This window comes from Narcine bancroftii, chromosome 2 (assembly GCF_036971445.1).
Source record: "Narcine bancroftii isolate sNarBan1 chromosome 2, sNarBan1.hap1, whole genome shotgun sequence".
Lineage (NCBI taxonomy): Eukaryota > Metazoa > Chordata > Chondrichthyes > Torpediniformes > Narcinidae > Narcine > Narcine bancroftii.
Genome location: NC_091470.1, coordinates 159,060,967 through 159,081,324, shown reverse-complemented (window position 1 = coordinate 159,081,324; position 20,358 = coordinate 159,060,967). Strand labels below are relative to the sequence as shown.

At 43.9% G+C, this 20,358-nt stretch overlaps 2 protein-coding genes across 9 annotated transcripts in view; one reads left to right on the top strand and one right to left on the bottom strand.

The window, feature by feature from the left end:
- The window catches only part of mfap2 (microfibril associated protein 2), a 35,303-nt gene extending 25,739 nt beyond the window's left edge, over positions 1-9,564 (top strand). For all 3 annotated transcript variants that reach the window (XM_069918913.1, XM_069918914.1, XM_069918915.1), the window contains exons 6-8: positions 2,112-2,199; positions 3,431-3,504; positions 4,652-9,564. In XM_069918913.1, coding sequence (XP_069775014.1) covers positions 2,112-2,199; positions 3,431-3,504; positions 4,652-4,755 — 266 coding nt within the window. In that variant the 3' untranslated portion in view covers positions 4,756-9,564. The remainder of the gene's footprint in view (positions 1-2,111; positions 2,200-3,430; positions 3,505-4,651) is intronic.
- Positions 9,565-13,132: 3,568 nt separating this feature from the next.
- The window catches only part of LOC138754527 (rootletin-like), a 128,449-nt gene continuing 121,223 nt past the window's right edge, over positions 13,133-20,358 (bottom strand). For all 6 annotated transcript variants that reach the window (XM_069918907.1, XM_069918905.1, XM_069918910.1 and 3 more), the window contains 2 exons: positions 16,602-16,781; positions 13,133-14,763 (listed from right to left, as the gene is read on the bottom strand). In XM_069918907.1, coding sequence (XP_069775008.1) covers positions 14,680-14,763; positions 16,602-16,781 — 264 coding nt within the window. In that variant the 3' untranslated portion in view covers positions 13,133-14,679. The remainder of the gene's footprint in view (positions 14,764-16,601; positions 16,782-20,358) is intronic.

Sequence of the window (20,358 nt, the reverse complement as noted above, 5' to 3'; positions counted from 1 at the left end):
AGGACCACCTCCCCCCCAAACCTCTCTGAAACACTAAAAACAGAAAAAAATACCAATTCGTTTCAAATTATGGCTTGCAATTTTCTCTGTGCCAATTATGGATTATTTTGTCAACTACATTTGTGTCCTTTGGTTACTAACTTTGAAGATACTCACACTAAACCATCCGAGACTCTCATTTCCACAAAGCAATATTTTATTTATTTTTATAGATATAATACTTGTCAAGCATGTGTGCTATCTCTGGTTGTGTGTCTGTGTGTTTTGCGTTGTTTCATCGGGTATAATCAGATGACAATAAACTTGACTTTCTCCCCAGGAAGAGATTTCCCTTATTTACTTGATCAAAATCTTTCACAATTTTAAATACCTCTATGAAACTGCCCCCTTGCCTTCTCTATTCTATGTCTAACTATCAAAAAAACTTCCCCCCATATTCCCTTAAAACCATAATCCTTTGCACTACTGTGGTTCTAAAGTTTCGTGCCAGAATTGGCTAATTATAAAGCTATGGCATTTGGATCTGTAAAACTTACTGAATTTGTCCGGCCATCTTCATATTATTGATGCAAGCACCCATATCTCCCTGATCTAACATCTACATAAAGTCGTAACACAAAATTTACATCATTCCTCCTTCTAAAATCAAATGTTTCACTCAGTTCTGTGTTAAACTTCACCTGTCTCGTGTCTTCTCATTTCACTGGTCTGCCTATTTCCTTTCAAAGTGCATTACTTACCTTTATACTGCATTGCTATGGTTTGCATCCATTTCGTTAACATTAATACAGGTCGAGTACCCCTTATCCAAAATCCTAAACATTTTGAGCACTGACGTGACGCCACAAGTGGAAAATTCCATACCTGATCTCGCTGGCCTACGTGGGGCTCTGACGCTCTGTTGGCACCAGTCGTCACTGCCAGACCTATGTGCATCGCCCACTGTGTTTTTTTGCTTATTTTCTGCTCTATGGTTGAAATTGACCGATGGTGAAATAGCCAAAATGGTTCCAAATCAAGGCAAGTACAAAACGTTATTTTCAAGTGAAATCTGAAATTCATCTCCACCTAAAATGTTAAGTTTGAGTGTAACGTGACCAGCAATATTATTGTGTTGAAAAAATAAAATACTGTGTATTTTAGAACCGCAAAGGATTATGGTTTTAAGGGAATATGGGGGGAAGTTTTTTTGATAGTTAGACATAGAATAGAGAAGGCAAGGGGGCAGTTTCATAGAGGTATTTAAAATTGTGAAAGGTTTTGATTAAGTAAATAAGGGAAATCTCTTCCTGGGGAGAAAGTCAAGTTTATTGTCAAAACACAGCATCTTAGGTGGACAATGAAAACCTGTCGTTGTTTGTTGTCGCTGATCAGGGTTTTCTGCTGATGCTACTGTACATTATTCCAAAATCTGAAACACTTTTGGCCCCATGCATTTTGGATAGGGGGTACTCAACCTTATATCAAATAGAACCGGGGACCATGCTGTGGATTTTCTGCCTAGCGGATAAACACCATTATCCTCAAAAAGTTTCATGCCAAGAAAAAAAACAAAAAAAAAAACATGATGGCCAATCCAATAAACCAGTTTCGACTTAAAAAAAAATTTTCATGTCAGTTTCAGTTTTGTTGCTTTCATTGGCCTAGTAGCGTTTAGTCAGACACCCAAGTGACATTTAACTACACTTCCTTGGAGGGCTCAGGCCTGAAACATTGGTGATATATCCTTACCTCCTAAGGTTCACTGAGTGACCTGCTGAGCTCCTCCAGCGTTTTTGAGCTTTTTTCTTCTATTTTGACTTTACTTTTTCAGGAATCTCAATCACTGTAAACATGGTCTCCTTCACTGAGTGATGGAGTGGGAAAACCTCTGCTTCTTCATAGTCACTTTACAAACTTGAATTTAAGATGATCGACTCTGAGGCCATCACAGCTGAGCCCAGCAACTGCACAGGTGGCCTCTATCAGCACGGAGAGTGGTGCTATTTATTCTTCCATTCGACAACTGAAGTTCACCAACTCAGCATGAGCCCTGCCCGCGAGGCAAAGCAGATGTGATGTAAACGTTTCCCATCCTCACGACCATCCTTCTCTCTTATTCTGCCCATCAGATTGCAGGGAGGAGCAGTACCCATGCACCAGACTCTATTCTGTACACAAGCCCTGTAAACAGTGCCTCAAGAGCCTTTGCTTCTACAGGTAAGCAACAGTTGCCCACCACCATTTAGCTTTCCATATCTGTATCTCCAAGCACTTCCTTATGACAACCTTCATAACACTGTTACAATTCCAGGATGTAGCCAATGCCTTCTTAAATGCATGAGCAGATCAGATTGTGCGACAGAATAACTAAACCCACCACCCCTTCAGTCATTTGTCAGGCAGGCTTAAGTGTCTGGTGGGACAGGGCATGATATAAACTATTGAGCTGGTAATTTCACAGGATGCACAGAGCAAGGGCATGAAGAAGGGGCAGCTTGGTTATCATAGTGCAAAGCTGTTACAGCATCAGTGACCAGGACCGGGGTTCAAATCCCGCACTATCCGTAAGAAGCTTGTACGTTCTTCCCAGTGTCTTCATGGGTTTCCTCCGGGTGCTCCAGTTTCCTCCCACCATTCAAAATGTACTGGGGCTATAGGTCAATTGGGTGTAATTGGGCGGCACAGGCTCATGGGCCTGTACCGTGCTGCATATTAATTAAATTCACTTAATTCAATCTGCAGAGCCCACCTTCTGGAGAGGCAGCAAATCAGGTAGATTGAGGTAGATTTCTTTTTACCTCCCCTCTACGTTTCCTAATCACAACCATAAAAGGAATCTAATCGAATGCTGGAACTGGAGGGGGAGGGATGTGATTGAGGTTGATTTTCATTTTATACCCCGATCGAACCCAGTTTCGTTAGTACGTGAGAATTGTTCAAACTAGATGATGACTTCAGACATGTCTCAATATCACCCACCATAACTATCTAAGGGAGTGAGCTGGGGCTTAATTCAAGTGGTGCAGTCAATTTTAATTACAGCCTGCTTCCCTGCCTGGTGGAAATCCTGTTGGAGAAACCAGATAGAAAGCAAAAAAGTACCTAGAGACCCCAAACCATTGGGCAGAAGATACACGAGTTTGAAAATCTGCATGACCAAATGAAGGAGAGTTTATTGCTCACAGTTATCAGACTATTGAACAGACCACTCAGTACTAAAATAATGCTGCCCTTGGGTTGTTCAAACTGAACATTTTCTCTGTAGCACGATACTGTATGATGTACTTAAGAATGAGTTGACTTGCTTGGATAGCACTCAAAACAATGGTTTTCACTGTATCCCAGTACACATGACAACATTCAATTCATTTCAAATGTGAGCAAAGTAGAGCTGTTCTATTCCAGCCTTTACTCTGTGTTCATCAGTCACCCTCTCTCTGCTTTGCAGCCTTCGTAGGGTCTATGTGGTTAATAAGGAAGTTTGTGTTCGCACCATTTGCGCTCATGAGGAGCTACTGAGAGGTGAGTTTGAATCCTCTGACCCTCAGTTAAGGATTGGGGGGGGGGAAAGTAATGGGTAGCACATAGAGGATGGAGGGAGTAATACATGCAATGTGGTCTGGGGAGATGGAAACTGTCTTCAGATAGGGTTTGGAATGTAGGCACATTCTTTGCAAATCTGCCCTTTCCCAGGATCAGAGTTCAGAGATTGCAAGCGTTATGCGAGTTTGGTGTCTTTCAGCCACTCTGCTTCAGTGCTCATGTCCAGTCCTGCCATCTGCTGCTCTGGAACATCAATACTGCTGATGAGGCAGAAGAGGGAGGAGTTTCCATGGGGAACTTTTGTGGTCTGAAGGAATGGTTCCAGTGGCTAAAAGGTTGTGACTGCCTCAGATAGCATTTTGCTCCCAGTTCCGGACACACATCAGGAAAGATACAAAGTCCATGAGAATGTGCAGAGATTTGCAATCCTAGCTTCAAGGTGAGCCCAGAGAAGCTGAATTTTTTTTTTTTTTTTTAAACAGCCCAAGTGAACAGAACAGCATTGTTGGCTGAAGGGCCTGTCCTGCGCTGTAACATTCTAGGTTTAGAAGATTTGATAGATAGGCAACAAACACTGTTCCCACTTTTTGACTCAACAAGGATTAGAGAAAATGGATAGGGGTTTGGGAAAATATGAGAGGAACATTTTACTCAGTGTTTCGTATTGACTGCCACCAAGGGCAGTGAAAGTGGAGGCAACCAGTGATTTCAAGGGAGGGTTGGATGGTCAGTTGGTGGAAATAAACCTGCAGGAAATGGGACTGACTATCACTCTAGGGAGATAGTTTGAATCTGATGAGATGATTAACCTTCAGAACATGAAACTATCTTCTGTACTTCTTCAGCACTTGATATCATGCAGTAGTCTTACTAGTGTTTTTAAGCATGTTATAATCATCCCTGGGTAAGAGGTGAGTGTAGTTAGTAGCTCTGTCACTAGTTGGACAGGGTGCATGGCCTTGAGAGCCACTTGCAGTGGTACCATTGACGGTCTGGCCTGTTCTCTGAGTAGGCACACAACTCTTTACAAAGCAGCAAATGAACTGGCTGACTCCTCCTTGTCGTGGGTCCTGCAGCATCTAACCCCCCGTCCCATCTACTCTCACCTTCTCTGTCTCCCTTCCAGCTGACCTGTGCCGAGACAAATACTCAAAGTGTGGAGTCATGGCCAACAATGGGCTGTGTGGCCAGATGGCATCATCGTGCGTCAAGAGCTGTGGCTCCTGTTGAGAAGGATGAGGGGACGGATGAAAGGGCCTCACGTGGTGCTGTGGTCCAGGAGATAATCTCCATATATATATATATCAATAATATACATTAAGTAATTTAGAGGAATCATTTTCATATTTCTGTAACTCTGATGGTGCTGAGAGATTTTTCATATAAACCTCTCAATTAAGTCCGTTCTTGATGCACATGTTCTAGATTATTACCGTCGGGAGGAGACCCTGACAGGTGACGTACACCTGAGAATTCGGTTCTCCCATCCTTGTACCTATGTTGATGTGACGATTTATAAAGCACAACACTTGCCGTGGGAGGAGAGTGCTTCACACTGAACCTACTGCCCCTCCTTCACCCAGCTCCTGGGGGGTGGGGGAGAATCTCGATTCCTTCCTCCTTCTGTTGCCGATTCCTTGCGTACCTGGATTGCTTTGTACTTGTCTGGACCTCTAGCCTTATAGCAACCTTCGAGGTGCTATCTTGGGAATAAATTGTATACCAAGGTCCATTGTGTAGCTCAGTCCTTTTCTGAAGGCAGCCTAATAATTAACGGTGCTACTGCTGAATTGTTTACTTGGTGATAATCTGGCATCTTAAAATGATGAACTATGGGACCATTAAAACACTCATATTTCCAAGAGAGAGAGAGCCAATTGGAGAACCAATTAAAATAATAATATTCATTTTTGCTCAAGTTTTCCCTCCATTTGCACTGCGATCTGCAGATCAGATCACAGGACAGACGAGCACCCTTGCACTTGTTCGTCAACATCATCGCACAACAATTGTAGCGAGAAAGTGTGAACACACCCAGCATCCTAACCTCACACTGCTCTGATCCTGTGTGCTGTCTCAGATCTGATTCCTTCAAAATACATGTCAAACAACAATAACGCCCATTAATGTAATAAATGGCCACATTTATCACATGGTAAACATTTTCTATACATCATGCTGTTTTTGAAGCCAATAATTTCTCCTCTATATGTGGAAGAGTAGCCAACCTATATGCAGGTCTCTGTAACATTGAATGGGAACTAAGAGGGAGACATCAACTGTGACCCTGCACACGATTGTATGCTTTATTTAAAGTGATCTTGCACAATAGAAACATGGCCAGTGGTGAACAGCATGAGGCTGGATAGGGATGGAGATCCCAATCAGACCCCTCTAATCCTACCACACTACATTACATCATGTTAGAAGGAAGGAAAACATTCAGACATGGTGTTTGGGAGTGTGGTCCCACTAGTGGTCAGGAGGATCAGTGCACTTTATCACTACAGTGCACGGCTTGTGATATGGTTCCAAGAATTAACTTGTGACTTTTTACAAGGAGGCAATGAATCTTGGAAATGGGTGGAATCCATATGGTCCTTTGGATGTCCTCCATCCACAGACATTGTGTTAGTGGCCCTAATACAGCTATTTAATCTTTTTGCAGAGTTCAGGTACAATTATTGTCACAAGAACACCTTTAACTGGACAACTGAGCCAGAGACGCAAGTTCAAATACCATCAGACCCTAAGTTCAACCAGTTAAACAAATCTAGAGTTAAGAACAAAGTTTGCTTTATGCTGGCAAACCCAAAGCTAACAGATCGTTGTAAAAGCTTACCTGATTCATGTACGATATCCACGGAAGAAAGCTGCCATCCTTCCTTGGTTTGGCTTTATGTGATTCTTAAAAGCCTCTTTGGGTCAAAGGCTATTAGGAAATGTACAAATAAGGTAACAATTTCAGTGACATAAATCCTGGAAGTAAACATAAAACCTACTGAAGGCACATTTTGTATCAATATTCCGATCCCTAAAGGTGATAAATAAACCTGTAAAATATTCTTCCATCCTTGCATCCTCATTGGTCGATCCAGGTTCAGTAAAAGTCCAAAAATCCGGATGCCAGAAATCTGGACCACCCAAGAATCCGAACTCTAAACCCTTGTTAATTTAGCATGCTTTTGTGTGCGTGCATGTGTGTGTAAGATGCACAGCGGCAACAAGAACCACACTTAATACAGGCAGTCTATATTTTTCTTTTACAATATGCATTTTTAAACATAATTGCAAACATTACACGCTTTTTTGAAAAAAAATTGTTTACATTTTTGTCGTGTTGTTTATTTTTCTTTAAAACTGCTCATTTTGATAAATGAAGCATGCTGTATTTGCTAATGAATAAACTATCAAAATTTACCTGCTCATCTCTTCTTTATTCCTCCCTAAATTTGAATTTAAAAGGTACTGCCTGAGAATCCGGAAATTCCGGACTGACCCACTCCCAGAGCAGTCCAGATTTTAGGACTTTTACTGTAAGCGCCTTTGTCTGCCCTCACTCTCCCTGCTCATAGCCTTGAACATCCTCATTTGGTAATCTCATCTCAATTACCAGGAGCCCTTCTGGACCAGCTCGCCACCTTACTCCATTTTTTTGCAAGGTTGGAGCTCCATTGAAAAAAAAAGGTCAGGAGTAAAGATCGTTTTCGCACATTGAAGACTTTGCATTAGCACCAAGCTTATCAGAATGTGTACACCTGGTCCATATCACAAAATGCATGGTTCCACAGCCTCTGCACCACTCTAACACAAAGTATGCCAAAGTCATGAGTATTTGAGATGGAATGTGCTGCCAGGATTAAAAGAGAACATGAACTTAATGCTTATGCAATTATTTCATCTGAATTCCCACATGCCATCTCTGCAAAACCACTCATGATTTCTAGGTTTAAGCTTCATTCTTGCTGCTTTTTGATGCTCTCAAAGTTTCTGACTCATAATTAACCCTTCTCCAATTAAGAGCATAACGTGCAATATCAACATGGTACAGGAATGCCCATGCCCATTTGATTAAAATTCACCTGCCATTGGAGGTGTCAACACAATATGTCAATAGTTCTGTTAGATTAGTTGAGCAGTTCCAAATATGTTAAATGCTCAGACATTTATATCAGCTGTTTTCAGGAATTCTGCTTACTGAATTAGCAATCCAAGGTACTAACCAAACCAGATCAGTATGTCCAAACTTGTAGGACATACTGTCACTCGACTGGATGGTGCACCCCCAAGTGTTGCAATTGTTATGTTTGCATTGCTGTTAAGTGTGAATAAATATGTTTACTGTCAGCTGAAACCTTCCTATAATGTTCCTCCGGAGCACAGTACTGTAATTTTTTTTTCCCAGTGAAATTGTGTAGAGCAAATACTGGAATTTCAAGACATTCTGGGGAATTCAGGATGACTCCATCAAACTTGACTTCAGTTGTATATTTTCAAATAATAATTTTCAATGTTGCTTAAATATCCCTAAGCATGAATAGAGGATTGGGGAGAATGTCACGTGTACAGGGTTTAAAGACTGAAGCACACCGTTTCTGCTATTAACATGTCCAAGCCGTGCAACAGTTCTCCACTCCAGCCTGTCATCGTGCCTCTTCCTTTTCAAAGCTTCAGGTGTGGGCAAAGCAGGACTCTACACTGATCAATCAGAGGGCGGTCATGTTCTCCATTGCAAACATAAGGATTTCCCTTTAAGTATACAGACATGCGCTGCAAAACGTCTGTTCGGGTAAAGACCGACTACATATACGTCCGTGGTTCCATAAGGTTATAACAAAATTCAAAATCCTGCTCAGAGAATGCTACATAGAGGACGTAGCAAATGCAACAGCTTCCTGCACACATTAATATAACGCGATTGCATTGCCAGGCATATAATAGTACAGTACATATATAACTTACAATACACCTCTTTTGATGGTCATAATAAACACGAATGTTACTGGCTTATTTACATACTGTACTGTCTATCATTTTAACATGAACTTTTCCTACTTGCAAATGAAAAGTTTACCTTGTATCTGTGTATGCTTCGACTTGTAGACAGTAGCATCCAATCTTGTAGTGCACATCCTTTGAGTGTTGTAGCTTTGCTAAGTATATAATATGGTGATCACACAACATCCATGTCACATAATGTCCTATTTTACCAAACATATTGTGGACAGTAATCAACGCATGACTGAATTGCTTGATACTTGTAAATGTCTTCCTTGTGAAATCTTATTTTATCCATTTGCGGTAACGAGATAATCTAAAATACTCGGAATTATATGACAATCAGAAATGACAGCTAAACACAGAGGCCGAAATTAGACCCTGAAGAACTGCAGGTTTTAGGTTAATTGGGGTATTTGGGGCAGCACGTGCTTGTGGGCCAGAAGGGCCTGTGCTGTCGTCATAAATTTAAAATTAAAAAAGCGTCAATGTTTCAGGTCAAAAAAAGGTCACCTGAAACAGTGCCTGCTAATTCCTCTCTTTGGATGCTACCTGAGCCACTGAGTCCCTCCAGCTTCCATTCGCTCACCCCTTCTAATGCTGCCCATTAACTGACTGCATTGCTCATTTTTCCTGCTGGGAAACTCTTGAATGGAGGAATATGGGTTTTGGGTGTCTGGTTGATGGAAATGTTTGCTTTAACATTTACTATTCAGAATCGTAAATGTGCGAGGGTTGCTTCGGGCCCAATGTGCACGGTTCTCCAGGAGGTTATAGTAAGGGGCAAGAGTTAAGAGTTAGGGGAAAGAGCCCTATTGTGGGGGGGGGGGGGGAACTGCTCAATACTCTGTACAGTTAAAAGCTGGAAAAATGAAACTTGAGACATCTACTTGCTCAGAACTCCTTGGTATAAAAGTTCTTGAAGTACCATTGGGAGGAGCCGCAGTGTGTGTGTAGCTGAGTGAGAATCTTCTGTATAATCTGATTCATATAACTGATATATTCTGTTTTGTACAAAAATAAAAATCAATGAAACATCAAGCTGATGAGGTTTGGTTCATTGCTTCTCCTTGAAAGTTGTGAAGACATTACAAGGGCGTCAAGTTTGCCTGTGACGATCACGTCTCGCTGAAAAGTTGCACGAGGCTCAGGCAAGCAAACAACCTGGGTCCAGGGCACGCCTAATATTCAGGGTTTTGTCACCTCAAGTAGAGGCCAGGTATCTCCACGTGAGTTAGTGGCAGGTTCTGTTTGAGTATTGCCATCCTCGCAGCCTTTTCCACAAATGGTCTGGTCACGATGATGCTGAAACTCGACAGCAACCAAAACTTGATTTCAAATTCAGGCCTCCATGTTGAGAATGGCACACAAATCAACCAGCAAACATGAAAGGAAACCCAACAAAACAAATTCTTAAAGCAAACAGAAGTTAATTTACTTTGTTGTTTTATTTTCTTTATTATCTAATGTTGTAACTCACACAGCACAATGCCTGTCATCATCTCTTCAATCCACTTTTTTTCCTCAGTGCGGTATAAAACATCAGAGTTGAAAAATAACACTGAGTAACACTGAACAAGTGAAATACAGTTAGTGGGTGCAAGGACAGGACATAACACAATAGCATACGTTCAGAAACAGACACCCAACACAAACACATCACAGGGCTCCGTTGTAGCAACCACAGGAAAGGCAGGGTCAGAACTCAATGCTCACTTCTGTGATCCAGTGCTTGGGAAAAGTAAGTTGAACTTCACAAGGCAGAAGACACCTGCTAGGTTATTTCCCACTCCAATGTCGCTTGGTCGATTTTTTCTTACAGCATGGTAGAAGTCGATTCCGGCCATTTAAACCTGTGCCTCCCAACCGCACCCAAATTAACCTACAGCCCCATATGTTTTGGAGGGCGGGAGGAATCTGCAGCACCAGGAAAACCCACGCAGGCACGGGGAGAGCGCACAAACTTCTTACAGACAGCACCAGATTCCAAACTGGATCACTGTAATAACATCCCTGGGTATTTCCACTGAGGTTAGGTGAGAGACAAACCAGAGGACATGGGTTAAGAGTAAAAGGGGAAAAGTTTAGAGTGAATTTCCTCACAGAGAGTGGTGGGAGTGTGGACGAGCTGCCAGCTGAAGTGAATGTGGGCTCAATTTTAACATAGAAGAATTTACACAGGTACATATGGAACAAAATGGTGGGTGCAGGCTAGAGGGACTAGGCAGAATAATAGTTTGGCACAGACTCGAACAGCCTGTTTTCTGTGTTGTATAATGTTCTATGGGTATGACATGTTTCAGTTCCCTCGGCCTCGTGCTGCCAATTTTAATTTGCGCTTGCTCCATTGACAGCCACACCTAATGCAGGTTGATCATCCATTCCGAAATTCATAGATACACCCAATACAAGGGAACCAAGAGGTGAGAGAGCTGGACAAGCAAGGGTTCCTTGCGAGGAACCAGAATAACACAGCAGGGCTTTGACAAGATACTCCTGAGAAGTACCATTCTGCATCTTGCAATGTTAGAAAAACCGCCAGTTCATAAAATGCACAACCCATGCACTCCCTGGGAAGGACACTTCATGGGGAAGGACACACAAAAAACAATGAGCCTCTAAGTTATGTCGAAAGAAGCTGCCAATATTATGAGGACAAAGCCATTGAGAAACACCAGAAATAAGTAGAAAATGGAAACATTTTGAAAAGCACAAATACACACGCGTGCATTGATTTCTTTAGATCATGAATAAAAGATAATTTGCAAGTATAAATCTACTCTTTGAAAAAAAAGATACTCAACTAAATTGTAATGGTCCAGTTATTTGATAGAACTGCTTGAACAGATGAATGGTCCTGAAAGGAGCACAGCGTCAATGATCACAGATCTAAGATACTGTCAAAAGTGGGGTTTGGGTTTGAACGCCTACAACTAATTTCACAATCACAGTCGTTTCAATGAACAGAACTTCCTGTAACAAAACTGGTTTGGTCAACTGCTAGCATTTACAATACTTCAGAATAAATGTTTACTGATCACACAGAGAGAATACCCTTGGTAATTGTAGAAATAAATGTATTCTGGGTTCTTTATTAAATTAAACCGATCTTTGTTCCCAATTAAAACAGAATTTCTACTGAATTACAAGGAACATATCCAGTGGTGTGTGCACAGTCACCAGGCTGTGATTGTACGGAGATTCTCTGGGAAGTCAAGAGTAAGACACCATTCCATACTATGCCATGGTATCAGATTCAATTTGGCTGGATTGGATGTCAGTGGCAAAATAAGTATCCACCTGGGTTCCTGATGCTGTCCACTATTTACCTGCTCCTGTGGCCAAATGAACTTTAGTGAACTTTGCATAACGACAGGGTTAAGTTTAAGACTGAAGCCCTTTCACCTCTTTGAATGAGCATGTGGCCATTTGAGAGGGAATTAATAAGGTGAGCAGGCTTCCCCCAAGTCATGGGCACTACCCTATCTTACCAAAGATACTCACTGGACCTCAGGGAGGAGAAGCACCTTTCCCAGGAGCACCTGGGCATCCTGCAATGAGCTGTGGCCAGCTGGAGAACGAGAAGCGCGAGCTGGAGTGGTCATCGGTGCGGCTGGAGAAGGACAAGGCTGGCCTGAAAAAGACACTGGACAAAGTGGGTCCGATGTCTCTCAGGCTGAATCAAGTCTAAGCCAACTCTCCATGAATTCTCATCAATCCAATTCTCCCAGTTGCTACATCTGCTTGGTGCAATCTGCAAGATCCAATTAGTCCAGGGACCAGCACGGAGAACCATGGAACACTACAGCCCAGAAATGACCCCTTCAGTCCATCTAGTCTTTGCTGAACTATTAATCTTTGGAATGAGGATGAAACCTCATGAGGTCATAGGAAAGAGGTGTAGGTGCCACAAGACTCGCCCCACCAGGTTCAGTCTTGGACCTCAGGGACCAGTGAGTAGCTTCAGTAAGATAGGGTAGTGCCCATGACTTGGGGGCAGCCTGCTCACCTTGTTAATTCCCTCTCAAATGGCCACATGCTCATTCAAAGAGGTGAAAGGGCTTCAGTCTTGAACTTAACCCTGTCGTTGTGCAAAGTTCACTGAAGTTCATTTGGCAGCAGGAGCAGGTAAATAGTGGACAGCATCAGGAACCCAGGTGGATTCTTATTTTGCCACTGACCTACAGACATCCAATCCAGCCAAATTGAATCTGATACCATGGGATAGTATGGAATGGTGTCTTACTCTTGACTGCGCAGAGAATCTCTGTACAATTAGAGCCTGGTGACTGTGCACACACCACTGGATATGTTCCTTGTAATTCAATGGAAACCCTGTTTTAATTGGGAACAAAGATCGGTTTAATTTAATAAAGAACCCAGAATACATTTATTTCTACAATTACCAAGGGTATGGATATGTTCCTTGTAATTCAGTGGAAACTCTGTTTTAATTGGGAACAAAGATCGGTTTAATTTAATAAAGAACCCAGAATACATTTATTTCTACAATTACCAAGGGTATTCTCTCTGTGTGATCAGTAAACATTTATTCTGAAGTATTGTAAATGCTAGCAGTTGACCAAACCAGTTTTGTTACAGGAAGTTCTGTTCATTGATTGTGAAATCAAATTGGGACTTCCCGCATTTTGGATGGCTCAGTATCTCAATTCCACTGAAGCTCTTCTATTGCAATAATTAAGAATGCCATGTGTTTTAATTTTGTTTGTTCTGTATTCAAAACTTACTAGCAGCTTAATTTAAAACTTTAAATACCACCATTAAAATCTGCCTCTTCACGCTCGTTAATCAGGAAGCAAGTGAATCCAGCCTTCGCTGGTGTAGCACCACAGTAAATAACCAGATTCAGAAGTCTTGCTCAGAATGTTGATCAAGCACCTAACAGTTTATGTGCCACGGACACTGTCGAATTATAAAGGAAACTAAACTGGGAGAAAAAAACAATTTCCTCTTTTGTCAGACTCACACAATGTATTCTGTGATAGTACAGATTCTATCACCAATGTGTATATGTACATATGTACAGATGGTCGTGTAGGATGACTGTGATTGGCTGAGAGTGGAGCCACACCTACTGGCAGGTCTTAAAGGATTGCTCCTAGCCAGACCAGGTCATTCTGGACTGGTCGACCTACTTGTGATATGCTCCAGTCTTTTAGTTTGGATCAACAAGTCTTTGGTTCTTTCGACACACATTACAGATTCCACATATGAAGAAGTCAGAGTTGACACGTTAATTATTACCACCTTTCTCCGCGTTGATCCCAAGATGTGATGCTGAAGAAAAGGGAAGGAATCGCTCCACCTTTCAGGTTGACCATTATCCCTCACTCCATAGGGGGAAACAAAGAAGATCTGGCCACTACCACAGCGCTGTTTGGGGAACTTCTTGTGTGCCAACTGGCGGCTACCTTTTCCCGGTTATCAACGGTGACCACATTTAAAACAAGAAACTGCTGTGACATGCTTTCAGACAACTCCAAGTTATGGAAGGCAGACGTACCAAGGCAAGTTGTTCATTTCTCTGTTTCTGGTATGTCTGACTGCTCCCCCCCATTGCAGAGGCTCAATTGGTGAGAAAACACCTGTTTCACCACAAAACTCCATTCTCTGCCAATGCAGATCAATTTGCAGAAATTATGTTTTCTTGCCAGTTGAGCCTCTGTTGTGGAGAAACAGTCAGAGACTAATTGACAGATAATGGAGGAGTTTAACCATCACTGGTCATTGAATCTAACTTACTCAAGGATGAAAATCCTTCAAAATCTAAATCATCATTTTCGCTGATCAAAAATGACTTTGATTTATAAAAAGACACTCCTCCACCCCGCAATATTGTTATTTTTAACAGTTTTGAGGAACGCTGATCCTGTACTGACAGATATCAAACCCCTCCACGTAATTTTTGCAAGTGAAATGCAGAATGAATTGAAATACAGGACAAACACCCAGTTGGTTCCGTAACAGTGTCAGGGCCGTCACTGGAAGCATTTGTCCTGGAACTGGTTTGATCCAGTGATTGGGGTAGGTGGGTCAGGTGGTCCAGGGTCTGCTGTCAGTGGGGGTCCGGAGTGACCCGGGAGTACAAGAGAAAGTGGGCTGTGTCGCCTGCTGTATGTGGTGCCCAGGACAGGGTCAATTTCCCAAGAGGGTTGAGTGGGAACACTGAGGTTGCCGTCTTCGGAGCTCCTGCTGCAGCTGATCCCTCAGTGTCGATACCTGCAACACATAATAAATGAAGGCACGGGATAAAAGCCACTGCAATGCTGAGCAGCGGGTGATGCAGACACAGATCCCCACCCTGACAGCTCTGTGAAACATGGAACAGCGCAGCAGAGGGGCAGGCCCTGTGGCCCTCGATGTGTGCCAAATCAAATCTCTGCTGCCTGCACATGATCCATATCCCTCCATTCCTGCCGCTTCATGTCTCAAGCCTCTTGAATGCTACTAGTCACATTAGGTTCCACCCCTACCCTGGCAGCCCGCTCGAGGTACCCACAATCTGGCCCCCTTCACCTTAAATACACGTGCCCAAGTATATAACATTTTTACCCTGGGTAAAAGATTCCAATTCTCTCATGATCTTATAAACTTCTATCTGGTCTCCCCTCAGCCTCCAAAGTTCAAGAAAATAACCTAAATTTGTCCAGATTCTCTTCATAGCTCATATCCTCCAATCCAGCCACACCAATCCCATCGACAGAGATAAAGCAGGTGGAGCTGGAATTACTGAAGTTGGCATCATGTGGTCAGGACTGGTGAAACGTCACGACCCGAAACACCGACCATCCCCTGCCTCCATAGGTGCTGCCTGATTCTCTGAGTTCTTCCATCAGTTTGGGTTTTGCTTGGATTGGTGGATATTTCAGACAAGGCCAGCACATTGTCCATCCATCCTCACCCCTTTAAATGTGGGCCATCTTAGAGACACATTTAAAATGGCAGATTGCCTTTGCCGGAAGGAAACTGGGGGACGATCGTATATACCATGTAAAAGTCAACCACCCCACCCCCTCCAATTTTTGGCTCCGATCGCCTGGCCATCCGAGCTCCTGACCTCCCGCCTACCGGAACTTCCGCCACCCCGATAATTGCCCCGGCTGCCAGCATCCAAACTCCTGACACACCGACCACCTGTCCATCAGAGCTCCCGACTGTAGCATTACCAACTGATCCTGGCCTTCCAAGCTCCCGACACCTTGAATGGCACAGGTACTTTGAGGTTGAAAGTTTGACCCATGTAAAAGTCAAACCCGAAAAAGTGGTCCAAAAAAATTTAACAATTACACGAGTTTTTATAGCAGAGTTTTTGCTAATCACAATCTCATTTTTATCATCATTGAATCCAAATGTTTAATTCCACAATTACTTCACCACTTGAATTTGGGTCCCTGGGTTGCCATTGTGGGAACTGCTTTTGTGTCTCCCATGGGCCTCCATCAGTAATCAGGCTGAATTGTTCCTGTACCAAGTGCAGAGAATGGCTGCCTGACTTTCACATTAGAAACCAGTTACCAAATATACTCATGTAATAGTCAACTATCCCTTTTTTTCCCTCAAATTTTACCTTTACTGTATGACCTGTGTAAAAGTTGACCCTGACTTTTTGGCCCTGCCTGCCTGAGCTCCTGATGCCCTGACTGTGGATCATCGCCCTGGCCACCTGCCAACCAGAGTTCCTAACACCCCAACTGTGGATCCTCTCCCCAGCCGCCCGCCCACCGGAACTCCCGATGACCTAACCGGGTCCTTGCCTCGGGTGCCTATCCATCCGAGCCCCTGACACCTGGACCATCACCCCAGCTGCCTGCTTACTGGAGCTTCAGATACCCTGGCCACAGACTCTCTCCTAGGCTCCAACCACCGTTCCATCCAACCTCCTGACATCCCGACCACGACCTTACCACCCGGTCCCAGCCATCTGAGTTCCTGATGTCTTGAATGATGCAGCTACTTACCACGGTCAAAAGTATGACCCAAAAAACGACTATTGTATGAGTATATGGTATGTGGAATTCGTGTAGAATCAGATCCCAGCAAAATCTCACTGGAGGTACCTGTTCCTCGAGTCCCTTCACCCGCTGCCGATGAGCACGTTCCCGGGCTTCCAGGGTCCTCTCTGTCTGCAGCTGAGCGGCGCGCATTCGCTCTGTCTCCGTCTGGAGCTCCTGTCGGTGGCGGGCAGTGGCTTCAATCATACCTTGGAGGTGCGACTGTTCTATGTCTGCAAGCTGGGCCTGAAAAGGATGGGCAGCAGTCAAGGGGTTGCAGGGGCAAGGAAAGTCGACCTGGGGAAGAGCACAAAGATGTGCTCTCACTGACTAGTTTCAAAGCAAGCTCCAGCTCTGTGCCAGGGCTGAGACATAATACTGCAGGCACATTTTATACAGAGCCATTACTGAGCTGCGGCAGATCTGGATGAAGCTACACTCTTTGAGCAACAAAAAGATGTTGCGCAGCATCCATAGGAAGGAAATGGTAACCGACATCAGGCACACCACCTTCACCCCTCAGAACGCAATGAAAACCAAGGTTTGTCTTCAGCATCAGGCATAGACCTAAACCAGCAACCCTCACCACAGACTGGCACAACAGAAGCCTGCTTTAACCCCATCACCATTTTCGGTCAGAATAGAATGGTGAGATCGTCACCAGGGATTGCCAGACTAGTAGCAGAAAGTAAAAGCAAAATACCTCCTGGAAATTGAAATAAAAATGGAAATATTCAGCGGATCAGGCTGCATCTGTGGAGAGAGAGTGACAGGTTATTTTTATTTTAAATTTAGACAGGCAACACAGTAACAGGCCCACGAGCCCATGCCGCCCACTTGACCAACAACCCCGGTACATTTTGACGGGTGGGAGGAAACCAGTGCACCTGGAGGAAACCCACGCAGAGAACATATAAACTCCTTACAGACATCGCGGATTCGAATCCCAGTCCTGATGGCTGGTGCTGTAACAGAGTTGCACTAACCACTGTGCTATCCATATAATAGTTCAGGTTAAATGTCAACTCCTTGTCTCTTTGCTCTACCCAGTGAGCTTTCCAGCTAACATTGGAAGTTGACGAGTTAGGATTTGCATGATGACAACTAACACTCAGAAGGGTCTAAAAACACAACAGTGGAGGCCAAATACCGTACTTTATATAACATCTACAGGTGTACCATGGAGAGCAGTCTGGCTGGTTGCATCACTGTCCGGTACGGTGATGTCAATGCTCAGGACAAGAAAAAACTCTAGAGCAGGGGTGTCAAACTCAAATTCACAGAGGGCCAAAATTAAAAACTTGGACTAAGTTGAGGGCCGAACTAAATATTTATTGAAAATTTTCAACAACATCTGCATGTTTTCTCTTCTTTCAACATATGTAATGTTAAACTTTTTCTTATTAAAATAAATGTTTAATAATAGTTTTGGATAAACTCTTTCATTGTCATTGGCCCATTTCCTTTAGCGTTCTGAAACCGTGCACATGACGAGTCAATGAGGGATGATTAAAGCAGTGGTCTTCAAACTTTTTCTTTCCACCCACAGACCACCTTAAGCAATCCCTTACTAATCACAGAGCACCAATGGCACAGGGACGCGAGTGGAAAGAAAAAGGTTGAGAACTGTTGTATTGTGGTAACTCCACATCTGATTAGGTTAATTGTTAGGCAAGTGGTCAGAGAAGGACAACACCCCCCTCCCCAAGAAAGGCTTAAATCACAGGAACAAAATAAGCTTCCGTCTCACTGCTCCCAATCTTACACACAGTCCTGATGTGGAATGTGGGGTCGCAGCTCCACGTTCACCCGAGTTCAGGTGCTGTCTGTGTGGAGTTTGTACGCTCTCCCCTTGTCTTGAACCAACAGGTCGGTCGCCTGACGAAGGCACCCGAACCCCCCGTTGAAACGCCGGCGTCCGCGGCGGTGGAGGAATTGGCTGAGAAGAGCGCGTTGCTCCCACCCCCCTCCCATGGTTGGAGAGGGATTAAACTGCGATCTCACGGCACCGGGCTCGTCTCCAACAAAAGGAGCGGGAGGCAGGGTCCGCCGCGCACGGAGCGAGGGGGAAGGCATCGCCAACGAGACGTTCGGTCCGGCGTCGCCGCTGAACACAGACCCAGCGAGGATGGTCCCCAACTCCAGCCGCGTCTGTGTGTCCGGGAGCCGGGCGGGCTGAGTGCGGCGCTCCGATCCCCGGGATTCGGGACTCTGAGATCCCTCCACACCTCCGGCATCTTCATTTTCACCTTCAGTGTGCATGCGCTATACTGGCGTGGCGGCCAGCGGGCCAACTCTAATATATATTTAATATGATCTTGCGGGCCAAATATAATTATATTTGGCCCGCGGGCCAGAGTTTGACATGTGAGCTCTAGAGAGTTGTTAACGCGGCCAACGACATCACGGGCACAGACCACTCCACCGAGGACATCTACAAGAAAGCAGACTCTATCCTCAAGGACCCCCAACACCCAGTCCATGCCCTCTTCACTCTGCTCCCATACAAAGGCACAGGAGCCTGAAGACGAGCACTCAGCGACACAAGGACAGCTTTTTCCCCTCCGCAACAGGCACTTCCTGACAGACTTTTTCTTCCATTACTTTTATTTATTTTATGAGGAGATTTATATAAATGTTTGCACTGTGATGCTGCCACAAAACGATGAATTTTGTGACATGTTCATGACAATAAATTCTGAAAGATAAAGAGGCACAACCAACATTTTGGGCTTAGCCCCACGTGTTGTTTATGCAACTTTATCCTTGCTATATAAAGTACACACTGTTTGACCGGCTGAGTTTTTCCAGCATTGTGTTTTTACTTCCATCACTGAGTCTACAGACTTTTGGGTTTTACTCAGAAGGTATGGGCAGTGTCAAGTTCAGGTAAAGCTGGTTACTAGTAACTAGAAGATTGGGTAGTAGCAGATTACCATGCTATCTGTAATCCAGAGCAGGCATCAATTGGGACAACTTGGCATTGGTGGCTGGTTCTGCTGTCATGCCATCAGCTCCAATGGGCTCGTTAATCATTGACCAAAAGCTAACACAACTCAGAGCTGAACATTTTCTCTTTCCTTTTACCTATTGCCCTCTGTAACTAAAGCTGAGGAATTGACAAACTTCAATCCCCGCTCACAACATTGACTGCTCTTTCTCTTCCCTGCTCGTCCCACTGAGCACCTCCAGCAGATTTGTGTGGTTTAGATCCCCATGAACTTGACTGTTGGGAACAGCCCAACAGGCAGGCCAACTGCTGACATGACAGGAACCTTAGGGAAGAGGAAAGCCAGGGTGGAGACGTGTGGCCAATCACAGCAGCCGGACTCACCAGACACGATGATATCTTCCTCTGAAGAGTCAGTAAACCCGCCTTCAAGGTTCAGCAGGGAGAGGAAATAAAAAAAACTTGCCATTTCAGCAGTAACTCCTGCAGAGGATGGGCCATTATCGATAGAACCTGACCACAGTAATTCAGCAGGTTAAAAAAAATACAGAACGGCGGAGAAGCTCAGCAGGTCAAACAGCGCCCTTTATGTGGCAAGCCCGTAACGTCGGTTCTGTATTTCTATACTGTTTGAGCTTCTCCAGCATTTTGTGTTTTTTTTTACTTCAACCACGGTGTCCACAGATTTTCCTGATTTAATTCAGCAGGTCAGCCAGTCAAAATTGGTGAAAGTGGAACAACGTCCATCCTTTTACTCCCAGGCTGACCCTGCCTTTGGACCACTTTTCACAATTCTATCCCTCTCCAGAAAAAGCTGGGCACCTTTGAGTTCAAGCTTACCATCATCATTCAAATGTATAAGTACAACTGGAC